Source organism: Martes martes, assembly GCF_963455335.1.
Source record: "Martes martes genome assembly, chromosome: 16".
NCBI classification, from domain to species: Eukaryota; Metazoa; Chordata; class Mammalia; order Carnivora; family Mustelidae; genus Martes; species Martes martes.
The window spans coordinates 11,074,981-11,087,370 of NC_137904.1; the positions used below are offsets into that span (position 1 = coordinate 11,074,981).

At 52.1% G+C, this 12,390-nt stretch overlaps 1 protein-coding gene across 1 annotated transcript in view; it reads left to right on the forward strand.

Moving 5' to 3' along the window:
• Positions 1-12,390, forward strand: part of LOC308357114 (multidrug and toxin extrusion protein 2-like) — a gene marked incomplete at its 5' end in the record, with an annotated part of 59,215 nt that overhangs the window by 1,116 nt on the left and 45,709 nt on the right. Inside the window, 5 exons of the mRNA XM_080826603.1 lie at positions 932-1,210; positions 1,347-1,448; positions 8,099-8,167; positions 11,355-11,503; positions 12,228-12,270. Of these exons, the coding sequence (XP_080682729.1) occupies positions 932-1,210; positions 1,347-1,448; positions 8,099-8,167; positions 11,355-11,503; positions 12,228-12,270 (642 nt within the window). The remainder of the gene's footprint in view (positions 1-931; positions 1,211-1,346; positions 1,449-8,098; positions 8,168-11,354; positions 11,504-12,227; positions 12,271-12,390) is intronic.

Below are 12,390 nucleotides of genomic sequence, written 5' to 3' on the forward strand. Positions count from 1 at the left end.
CCTTGGAGAATAGTTAGGGAAGTCTCTGGAGCTCTGACAGTCAAACCATTGCTAATCTCTCCCAGGGGAATCAGAGCAGGAGACCTCAGTAGTGGCCTTGGATTAAGTAGTGGACACGTAGAACTTGGACTCAGCCTTCCTGGAGTGGGGCCCACCCCTTAGCACAGCAAGCCTCAGTATGAAGTACACTGGGTGCTTGGATGGATACAAAGAGCTAGGCCTGGTCTTTGCCCTGGAAGAACAGATAGTGGACCAGATCTGAAGTTTGCTACCACGAGTAAAAAAGTACCCAGCGCCACCTTAAGGCATCTCCACCTAAAATGCTTTCTTCTTCCTAGAGGATCATTTTTTTGCGGGGACCAAGATAAAGGCGGCCCTGAAGGTTGGGCCCCCGGCAACATCCCCTCTCCCCGCTCGTTAGCAAGTTCATACACACCCAATTCATATGGTCCCCGGACACCTACTCCCTAGCCTTCTAGGGACTTCTCACGGTGTCTGCTTTTCTTCCTCCGGTAGGAGCCCCCGGGATGGGGGGGTGGAGAGGCTTATCTCCTGGTCCCAACCAGCCTGCGAGGAGCGCACCCCCGGGGGATACTTGAATACACCCGTAACCCGAGGCAGAGGGAGGGGTCACCTGAAAGGGCAGCCGCGGGCTCCAGAGGTGCGCAGGGTGGAATTACGAATTCGCCCTCTCCAACCCCCGCCTCCGCACATTTCACTGTAACGATCCACAGTCTCCTTTGTCCTCGCGAGGCCCCCAGCCCCCCACTCCACGCGGCCTCCAGCTCCCCGCACCGTGTGCGGCCCCTCGGGGCCCCCGCCCCCAGCCCCCGGGGGTCTCTGGGCCGCGACGGTTGGCTGGGGCGTCCCTGGTGTCCCGGGCGCGGCCCGCCCCCTCCCTCCCCCGCCTCCCCTCCGACCGCTTGTGCAGGTGGGACGGTCCCAGGGCGCGCGGGGCGGGGCCGGGCCGCCCCCAGCCCACCGCCGCCTCCCGCGCACCACTGCCAGCGCCAGCATGGAGCCCCCCGCCACCGCTGTCGCTGCCACCGCTGTCGCCGCCGCCACTGTCGCCGCCGCCATCGCCCCCCGGGACAGCGCCCAGCCGCCCGACGCCCCCGGCTGGCGCGGCTGCCTGCGGGGCCTGCGGGGCGCGCTGCCGCCCGACGTGCGACGCGAGGCGGCCGCGCTGGTGGCGCTCGCGGGCCCCGTGGTGAGTGCGCGGCCCCGCGGCCCCGCGACGGCGGCCCGGCCCGGGCGCAGCGCAGCGCCTGCGGCCGGCGCTCCCGGAGCCTCCCCCGCGCGGGCTCGGCGTCACGCTCGCGCTCCCCTTCCTTTTCCCTCGGCAGTTCCTGGCGCAGCTGATGATCTTCCTCATTAGCGTCGTCAGCTCCATCTTCTGCGGGCATCTGGGCAGAGTCGAGCTGGACGCCGTCACGCTCGCGGTGTCGGTAGGTGTCCGCCCCTCGCCTCTGTCCTTCGGGGTCGACCCCGTGGTGGAGCCTCGGAACCGGCGTTGTCTGACGGCGGAGGTCTTCCCTCGCCCGCTCGGACTTGACCCAGGGGTTCCTGTCTTCGCCTTGTCTGAGGATTGAAAGAAGGTTGTGTCCAGGCGTGTGCGCGTCTTGGTAACCCTCCCGCCAGGGATCGCAGGGAATTGGTGGCAATGATAGAAATCGTGCCGGGGAAACGGACAGAAATGCCTTCCCCCCCCCCCCCCCCGTTACAAAATCAAACCAAAGAACCTAGAGGTAATGAAGGTTGTCGGCCACTGGTTCGAATTACACAGCTCGCGATGGGCGCAGTATTTCACACTCGTCCTAAAGTGGCTCCCCGTGGGCCGTGGGTTGAAATGGCACCTCCTTCCAGGTCTTTTGTCCCTGGGTTTTTGTGAGTGATGTAACGGAAAGGGGCCTCGCTCTTCCCTTTCATCCAGGCTTTCAGGGAAAGTGAAAAACCCTTCCAAGGGGTGACGGCAAGGTGGATCTCCCAGTCTTAGAAAATGTCCCCTCCGCCCCCACTGGAGGTGGGTCTGTGCCCTGAGATGGGGGCCGGACCGCCGAAGTTTCTGGTCGGCTTTATGGCTGGGATGACCTCACTATGTGGAATAAGTCGTTTTATTTACAGGTCTGTCATTGAGTGCACTAATTCAGGTGAAGAGATATTTCTGCTTCCTTTCAAAGTTTACATGGGGCCTCTAGAAAGAGCCAAGAAAGCAAGAGAAGCTTTATAGACCCACTGTTAACTGTGGATGAACTTGACCCCCCCATAGGTCCCTGTGACCCCCAAGACACCTTGAACTCCTGGTCATTATGTTGGCTGTGAACAGTTATTAATACTGGGTTATTATTGGAAACTTGAAGGGACACTTTCTCCCTGTTTCTCCATAGGGCCCACAGTGGGGGGTAGGGGTCTACCTTCAGGTTTCCAAGCCTTTCTTTCCCAGTGTCTTTTCTTAAAAACTTCTTTTAATTAATTTTTTTTTACTGAGCTATAATAATCGACATACAGGTGTCTAATATAACAATTTGATATGTGTATATATTGTGAAATAATCACCATTATACGTTTAGTTAACATCTGTCACTAAACACAAGACTTTTTTCCACGTGATGACATCTTCCAAGATTTAGTAACTTACAAATGTGCAATACAGTATTATTAACCATAGTCACTGTGCTGTGCTTTGTATTCCCACATTTACATATTTTGTCGCTGGAACCTTATGCCCTTTGACTGCCTTTACCCGGCTCCTCGGCCCCCAGCCCACCCCCCAGTCTCTCATAATCCCCAGTCTGCCCTCTGTATCTATGTGTTTAGTTTTCTTTTGTTCAGATTTCACATATAAGTGAGATGCTATAGCATTTGTCTTTGACTGGCTTATTTCACTTGGCATAATGCCCTCAGGGTTCATCCGTGTCGTTACAAAAGGCAAGATTTCCTTCTTTTTTATGGCTGAGTCATACTGTGCGTGCTCGCACGAGCTTGCACACGTGGGTGTGGACCACATTTTCTTTATTCGTGTATCCATCAGTGGACATTTGAGTTGTTTCCCTATCTTGGCTTAGGAATAATGCTGCAGTGAACACGGTGTGGGGTTAAAGCTTCTGCCTTCGTCTCGGGTCATGATCTCAGGGTCCTGGGATTGAGCCCCGCATCGGTCTCTCTCTCTGCTCGGCAGGGAGCCTGCTTCCTCCTCTCTCTCTCTGCCTGCCTCTCTGCCTACTTGTGATCTCTGTCAAATAAATAAAATCTAAAAAAAAAAAAAAAGGAGACTGGAGATGAGCTCTTTACCAGATACACGATTTGTAGATATTTTCTCCCATTCTGTAGGTTGGCTTTGCATTTTGTTGGTGGTTTCCTTTACGGGGTAGAAGCTTTTGAGCGTGGTGTAGTCCCACTGGCTTGTTTTGGCTTTTATTGCCTTTGTTTTTGGTGTCAAATCCAAAAAATCATTACCAACGCCAGTGTCATAGAGCTTACCGCCTATGTTTTCATCTAGCAGTCTGACGGCTTCAGGTCTTGCGTTCAGGCCCCTAATCCATTTGGAGTTATTTTTTGTGTATGGTGTAAGAAAGTGGCCCAGTCCCGTTCTTTGGCCTGTGGCTGTCCAGCTTTCCCAACACCCTTTATCGAATAGACTGTCTTTTTGCAGTGCCTATGTCTGACCATTCCCTCCAAGTACAACATCCTCTACTTTTCCCTGCCAGGATGTCCAGTGGCCAGTACGGGGCCTCCTCAGTGTTCAGCAAACACCCCAGCACCTGGGTGCTCATCTCCTTGGACGTGGGGTGGGCCCCGTGTCCCTCCATCTCACTGGCTTCCAGGGCCCCCCAGATCTACTCTAGGGCTCACACACTGCACATTTTGTCCCACAGCATGGACCTCCTGTAGATGTTTTAAACTTTACTCTCCCGCTGGCAACGTTTTATCCTTGTCCCGTCAACTCTCCACACCTACCTGCCTTTGACCTTGTGGGCTCGTCCCGTGCTATGGTCCCTCGGTCTTCTCTCCCTCCCAGGATCGTGGGTCGGTCAGTCCTTGCCTGACACCCCCTCGTCTGCCCGTCAACGCCAGACCTCCTTTACTCCCCTGTTCGAGACCAGCCTTCCGCCTGTGTTCCAGAACCATCCTTCTTCTTCCATTTCTTCTCTTTACTTGGTCCCTCTGCACTAAGGGAAACATATCCGAGTTTCTCCTTTTCTGTAAAACACCTCCAGCCCCCATCCCCCTGCCCAACCCCCTGTCTGGCCTCTAGCCGCTTATGCTCTTGGCCAGAAAGTCTTAGGTCTTCATTTCCTTTTCTCCCCTTTGCAGGCTGGCCTGTGTTTCTCCACCACTCCGTTTCACGTGCCCTAATGTTGCCCGTGACACCCCGCTCTGCCTTCTTTCGCGGCCTCCCCCTCACCGGGCCTCCCTGCCACCCCTGGCGTCCTCTCTGCTTCCTCTGCTGATCCTCCTCGGTTCTCCTGCCACCCTCTGACAGGTGTGCCTGTGTCTCTTCCCCTCCTTCCTCCTCTCCGTGGGTGCCTCTCAGATTTGTGTCTCCCTCCCTGACCAAGGTGCCCCCTCCCGTGTCTAACCGGCTCAGGAGCTGTTGGCTTGAGTAGGCCAGGACCCCCTCACACTCAGAAAATGTGTGAAGCTCGAGTGACCATCTTCCCTGGGAGTACCTAAACCCTCCCCTCTGGTTTTTGTTTTTGTTTTTGTTTTTTAAGATTTTATTTATTTATTTGACAGAGAGAGAGATCACAAGTAGGCAGAGAGGCAGGCAGAGAGAGAGGGAGAAGCAGGCTCCCTGCTGAGCAGAGAGCCCGATGGGGGGCTCGATCCCAGGACCCTGAGATCGTGACCTGAGCCGAAGGCAGAGTCTTAACCCACTGAGCCACCCAGGTGCCCCTGTCCCAAATTTCTTAAAATGACTCTTCCTCTTCTGTTTCCTGCTATCACTGTCCTGGCCTGGCCTTCACACTTCCTGCCAGCCCTGGGCCGCCCCTCCTCTGGCTCTGACTCCCATCTCATCCTCCTCCAGTCCCAGCCGTTAGAAAAAAGAAAAAGGGGGGGGGGCGGTGCCTGGGTGGCTCAGTGGGTTGGAGCCTCTGCCTTCGGCTCAGGTCATGATCTCAGGGTCCTGGGATCGAGCCCCGCATCGGGCTCTCTGCTCAGTGGGGAGCCTGTTTCCCTTCCTCTCTCCGCCTGCTTGTGATCTCTGTCTGTCAAATAAATAAATAAAATCTTAAAAAAAAAAAAAATCAAGGCACCTCCTGGCTTAACCCCCTTCATTGCTCCCGTCACCAGACAGAGAAATCCAGGCACGGGGTGTCCTGCCTGTGGGTGCCCACTGCATTCTGTGACTTGCATGGGAAGCTGGGGCGTATGCTTCTAGACGTGGCTTTGGGGCGTCTGCAGAAAGCTTTCTTGGAAGCCCCGGGCACGGCCTGTCCTTCTGGGGCTCTGCCACGTTCTATGTCCCAGCGTGCCCTCCTGTCGACTGGGCGGCTCATGTTAAGCTTTGCCGAGCCTGGTTCCTGGCCCAGATCTGGCCCAAGTGGACATTTCAGAGAAGGACATAGCTTCGGGGAACTGTGAGCTGGGCATGTCCTGGGCATGTCCTGGGCATGACCTTCCCAGCGCTGTTCTTTCACGCTTTTCCATCCCAAAGCACCTGATGATAAGAGCGTAAGAAGAGTTCTATGTTTTGAAGAAAAAATTCATAGGTACAGAGTGAATAGAAACCTAAAATTCAGGTAATAGGCCTGAAAAGGGAACGTGGGAAGGTTGGTGTATTCCAAAAAGAGGAATTTCTGTAGCTAAGGTTCGACGTCAAGGGGTCTGTGCTTGTCCTTCCTTAAGCAATGGGTGGTTAGACTATGTTTTTAACCAGCTGTTAAGCTATAACTAATTGCTAAGAAGACAGCAGGCCCAGTATCAAGAAAATTATTCATGAGGGGCGCCTGGGTGGGTCAGTCGCTAAGCATTTGCCTTTGGCTCAGGTCTTCATCCCGGGTTCCTGGGATCGAGCCCCACCTTGGGCTCCCTGCTTGGTGGGAGACCTGCTTCTCCCTCTCCCACTTTCTCTGCTTATGTTCCCTCTCTCTGTCAAATAAATAAAATCTTAAAAAAAAAAAACTATTCTTGAAAGCTGGATACATTTAAAAATGTTCTGCCTTATGAAAAATTTTCGGTGGAATGAGAGGATTTATCAAAGTGTGTTTTTTAAAAAAATATATTTTTAAAAGATTTTATTTATTTATTTGAGAACAAGAGAGAGAGAGAGAGAGAAAGCACAACCAGGAGGAAGGGCAAGGAAGAAGCAGGCTCCCAGCTGAGCAGAGACCCTAATGTAGGGCTCTATCCTAGGATCCTGGGGTTATGACCTGGGCCGAAGGCAGATGCTTAAATGACCGAGCCACCCAGGCGCCCCAAAGTGTTTGTTTTTTTAAATAAAAGAACATTAAAAATATTTTTTTAAAGTAATCTCTCCCCCTTACCGGGCTCAAACTCACGACTCCAAGACCAAGAGTCCCATACTCTACCAGCTGAGCCAGCCAGGCGCCCCCTGGGAACATTTACTTATAGCCCACCTTGCTTCCTGAAAAGTTTGAGTTGGTTTATAAAAATACTTCCAAGACAGAAGGATAAATAAATAGCTGGTAGTTTAGGGTCAAAGAAACGTGGGTAGAAAAAGACTCAGCTGGGAGTGGTTAGCACCTGAGAAGGTGCAAATTGTACTCTGGACTCCCCACCCTGGTAGTTTCCAGAAATTCCCAACATGCCCAAGATATTATGGAGCCCTGTACTTGGGGGGGAAGGATGGCCTTTCTTTTTTTTTTTTAAAGATTTTATTTATTTGTCAGAGAGAGTGAGCACAGGCAGACAGAGAGGCAGGCAGAGGCAGAGGGAGAAGCAGGCTCCCTGCTGAGCAAGGAGCCTGATGTGGGACTTGATCCCAGGACTCTGGGATCATGACCTGAGCCAAAGGCAGCCGCTTAACCAACTGAGCCACCCAGGCGTCCCAAGGACGACCTTTCTGATACCGAGTCAGAGGAATGTCTCTCGCCTCCTTTGGTGAAGTTGGAAGACGGTGTCCTGGACAGCTTGCCACGGAGGTACAGGGGCAAGTCTGGAACCGGCTGAGCATACAGGCTGTCACTGTATGGGGAGGGGGTGACGTCAGAGCTCGGGGTTAGCAGCCCTTGACGGGAATCAGGGCAGACACTGACAAGGGCCCTCACCTGGGGAGAGACTCGGAGCCCTCCAGGAAGAGGAATAGGGGGGTTTCCCTGTCTTTTCCTGGAAGGCCGAGGAGTGTTTGGAGTTTTAAACCTTGACACTGCCCGGGCTGGCAGGCAGAGCACGGTGTGTCTTGGCGTGGGTGCCTCCTGCTGTGCCCTGGACCGGGCAGGGCCTGGGGACTTGCTCTGCAAGTGGCCTGTTGCCGACTCCCCAGGGGGCTGGAGTCCATGATCTTGTTCAGCCAAGAAATTAACTCACCGGGGGTCGATCTCCCTGCTAAAGGTGAGACGGGGGATGAAAACGAGGGCCTCCAGCTCCCCCCTAGCCCCCACTGGCCACTGCAAAAGAGCACGTTGGGCTGTGCCCTCCATCGTCAGGGGCCCAGGCTGAGGCCGAAGCCAGTAGGTGACCCAGAACGAGTCCCCGTGTCTCGCTAAAGGATTAAAGCCCGGGGCCAGCCTTCCCGGCCTCAGGCCACCACCTGGATGGCCGCAGCTTTCTGGAACTTGTGGCAAGCTTGTGGCACCTGCTCAGGACGGGTTTGCCGTTGCTATTACGAAATGCACATCGAGGACCAGGGTCCTTGCTGTCAGCTGCCGGTCACAACCTCATTTCTTTACAGAGACATCGCAACGAGTGCTGTGCAGAGAAAACTTAGGTGGTAAGACACCCTAGTCAACACGAAGGGACTGTGATCCTCTCGTCAGAGGCTGCATTTCTGTTTAGAGTTGACAGTCAGCCGTTCGACCCGAAGGAGAAAGCCTTCCGCTTGCTTCTAGGAGATGTTCACTCCTTGGTGTGGGGGGAGCCGCTGTCCCCGTCGGTCCCCGGGGTGCTGGCGGAAGCTCTGTGTCGTTCCTTGCAGGTGGTGAACGTCATCGGGATTTCCGTGGGAACTGGCTTGGCCTCCGCTTGCGACACTCTGATGTCTCAGGTGAGGACCCGTTTCGGTCAGTTACCTTTCCTGTGGGAGACCACGTAGGGGACTGTCCCCTCTGTGGTTTTTGTTGCCTTTTATTTGTCAAATACCATGCTGCTGGTGACTGGATATAAGGAGAGTCGGCTTCCCTAACTGTGTCCTCGGGGCCTGTGTGCTCAGGTGGGGCTTCCCTTTTTCTTTCCTGTTACGATCTCTCCCACCCTAAAACCGCCCTCCCTCGCCCGGTGTTGAAGACTCACATGTCCATCTCCCGCCCCTGCCTCTCTCCTGAGGGCCAGGCTTGAATGTTGGTCACGTTCCAAACATCTTAAACTCAGCTCGACCAGAACTAAACTCATCAGGCTTTCCCACCTGAACTGTTTCTCTCACAAGAATACACCGTCCTCAAGTCAGAATCCTTTAAATCTCCCAGCTCCATATGTTAGCAGAGAATCTGCTCATTTCTCCCCGTCCTCACTGGCTGTCATGGGGTTGGGAATTCTGGCTGGGTGTGCTAGCATAATCAGAGGAGACTCAGATTCTGGTCCAGGCCTTTCACTCCTGGGTCTGTCTTCCATCTCATCCACCTACTTCTTTTTTTCTTTTTTTTTTTTTTAGGATTTTATTTATTTATTTGACAGAGAGAGCACAAATAGGCAGAGAGGCAGGCAGAGAGAGAGAGAGAGGGAAGCAGACTTCCTGCTGAGTGGAGAGCCCAATTCGGGACTCGATCCCAGGGCCCTGAGGTCATGACCTGAGCTGAAGGCAGAGGCTTAACCCACTGAGCCACCCAGGCACCCTCACCCGCCTACTTTAGAAGCATAGTGGTTTCCCCTATAGGATCCGAGATGCTTGGGGAGAAAGGCTTTATCCCATTCAGTCTTTGAATCCCTAAGTTCAGCCTTGTGCTTTCTATACCCTGGAAGTTTGTTGAATGAGTGACAGGAAGGCAGGGAAGCAGGCAGAGATGGGTAGATGCTGTGGGCAGATGGTTGGGTAGATGGATGATGGATGGACAGGTGGATAGATGTTTGGGTGGATGGTGGATGGATGCTTGGATAGCTGGTTGTGTGGATGGTGGATGGATGGTTGGGTAGATGGATGATGGATGGGTGGTGGATAGATGGGTGGGTGGATGTATGACGAATGGGTCCTACCTTCAAACCCAATGCTTGGAAGAGTGAGGACAGGGTTGTGTCCCAAGGAGGGAGCAGCCCTGGGCATATGTGGTGTCTCCTGAGCTGTTGTGCAGCTCCGTGGCAATTTGTGCATGAAGGTGTCCGAGATGGTTTCTATGGGCTAAGCCAAACATGGCTCTAAAGGAATTAATGCAATTTAAGCTCAAGTTAGCTCTGGATTGGCATGGTGTAGGATGTGAATTTTTATTTTGAACTAGTTTTTTGTCCTTTTTTTTTGCACCATTTATTTTTATTCATATTTTAAAAAAACAAAGACTATATCTATGACTTATTTCACCATCTATCAATATATAATGGGCATTCTTCTGTATTAGTAAATGTATTCCATGATAGCACGTTGTTTCCTGGATTTTTATTTTTTAAAAAGATTTTATTTATTTATTTGACAGAGAGAGAGAGAAAGATCACAAGTAGGCAGAGAGGCAGGCAGAGAGAGGCAGAAGCAAGCTCCCTGCTGAGCAGAGAGCCCGATGTGGGGCTCGATCCCAGGACCCTGAGATCATGACCTGAGCTGAAGGCAGAGGCTTAACCCACTGAGCCACCCAGGCGCCCCTTTCCTGTATTTTAATAACCTCTTATTTTTATTTTATTTTATTTTTTAAAATGCTTATTTATTTGAGAGAGAGAATGCATACAAGCAGGGGGGAGGGCAGAGGGAGAAGCAGGCTCCCCAATGAGCAGAGAGCCTGTTTCAGGGCTCGATCCCAGGAGTCTGAGATCATGATCCGAGCCTAAGGCAGACGCTTAACCACTGAGCCACCCAGGCGTCCCTTTATTCTTAGTTTTAAAAGATTTTATTTATTTGACACAGAGAGAGAGCACAAGCTTGGCGGGGGGGCAGCAGACGGAGAAGCAGGCTCTCCAAGCCTGATGTGGGATTCAATCCCAGGACCCCTGGATCATGACCTGAGCCCAAGGCAGCTGCTCAACCGACTAACCACCCAGACGCCCCTTAAATAGCCTTTTAAAAAGATTGTAAAAAAAAAATTAATAAAAAATAAAATAAAATAAAAAGATAGTTAAAGGTCAAGTACATATAGAAACTTCTGGTTACCTAGAAAAATATTTGAACAAGATGGGGGAAAAATCACTAAAATTTAACCTTCTGAGTTATCTCTATTAACTTTTTGGTGACTGTCCTACAAACACTTCCATCTGTGTACACTGACACATCCACACCATTCTAAAACCTGCATGGTTTTAAACCACGTGTTTTGGAGAACGTGGAATGAGGTAGGTGCACACGTACCCTTTAATATCTGCATAATATTATATGTCATGTATATTGCTTTTTTAAAAAATTTGTTTCTATTGCTTCTTGTACTGTACTTTTAGGTAGACCCCTTTTGGGTGTGGAAGGAGACAATCATTCTGGTTACTTGAAGGAAAGGGAACGTGGGAAAAGCTCCACAAGACCCAGACTCAGCCAGGCCACTGTGAGGTCGCAGCCCCTCGGCCTGGGTCGGGTCTGCTTCTGTCTGGGGCCTGCCCTGTCCTCCCCTGGCCGGCTCTCTGCTCCGTGCTCTGGCCACCCGGCGGCTGCTCAGCTCTGGCTTCTGTACTCTCGTCCTTCCTAGGCTTCAGCAGGTTATATCATCGACCCCGTCTCACTGTGGAGGCCACGGGGGCAGCTGCCATGCCCCTCCCTGGTCCCAGACACGCAGCCTGCCCTGTGCCTCTCCCAGATGGCTCTCAGCACACCGTGGCATTCTTTTTTTTTTTTTTTTTTTAATAAGTCAGTTTCAAGTTTTTTTTTTTTTTCTTTAAGATTTTATTTATTTATTTGCCAGAGAGAGAGAGAGCACAAGCAGGCAGAGCGGCAGGCAGAGAGAGGGGGAAGCAGGCTCCCCGCTGAGCAGAGAGCCCGATGCGGGGCTCGATCCCAGGACCCTGATCGTGGCCTCAGATCATGACCTGAGCTGAAGGCAGAGGCTTAACCCACTGAGCCACCCACGCGCCCCACACCGTGGCGTTCTTTACCATTATGTGTTTCTTCTCTCGAGTCCTTTGGAGGCAAGAACCTAAAACGCGTGGGGATCATCCTTCAGAGAGGAATCCTTATCTTGCTGCTGTGCTGTTTTCCGTGCTGGGCCGTCTTCGTCAACACGGAGCGCATCCTCCTGCTTTTAAAGCAAGACCCCGAGGTCTCCAGGTCAGCAGTGTCACTCATGTCAGAACCCCAGGTTCAGAGTGAGGGGCTGTCCGGTCCTCTTCCCCGCGTCCACATTTGAACCCCATGGCAAACAGAAGCTGTGACGTGCGGACCCCAGGAGAGAGGGCTGGCGGGGACCACCGGACGCAGGGTGACATGGGGTGACACAGCGACCTGATGCCGTGCCCTGGGTGGAAAGACGCAGGACAAGAACGTGTGTTTTGCAAACCCGCAGAGTACTTCTCTCCTCCCAGAAGCAGAACAGCAACACAGTCTCCTTCCCCTTTGTTTTACGAGTTGGGGTGTTGTTTTTTTTTTAAGCTATAATTCCAGCAAGCTCTGTGGGATTGTCTTCAGGGTACGTGGGATGCGGGGAGGCATCTCTGCTCTTCTAGAAGACCGTTTGGCTGGCTTCAGTGTGAGATACACCTACAGTCCCGACTCAGTTTCTAAGTCTTGCCCAGTTTCCAGCTCATGTTGCTGTGTGTTCCTTCTACCTTTCTGGCGAAGAACTAGCTGGAAGGTGTGAAGTCCGACTTTCCAGAAGCCCGCCTACTGTAGGGTTAATTTGGGTTGTAGGAAAAGTCTCATAAGAGCGTTAAATTTCCCCATGTAAATTATGTTCAGTTTTAATTTTTAGAAAGTACTGCATGGATTCAGTTTGAGGAAGTATGATCAGCAATTGTTTGAACATTAACCAGTGGCTGCTTGTTGTATATTTCAGGATAGCCCAGATTTATGTGATGATTTTTATTCCTGCTCTACCTGTAAGTGTCAAGGGTATTCTTTTTTTATCTTTTATTTTTTAAACATTGATTGATTGATTGGAGTGAGAAAGAGAGAGAGTGAGAGGATGAGTGGGGGGAGGGGCAGAGAGAGAAGCAGAC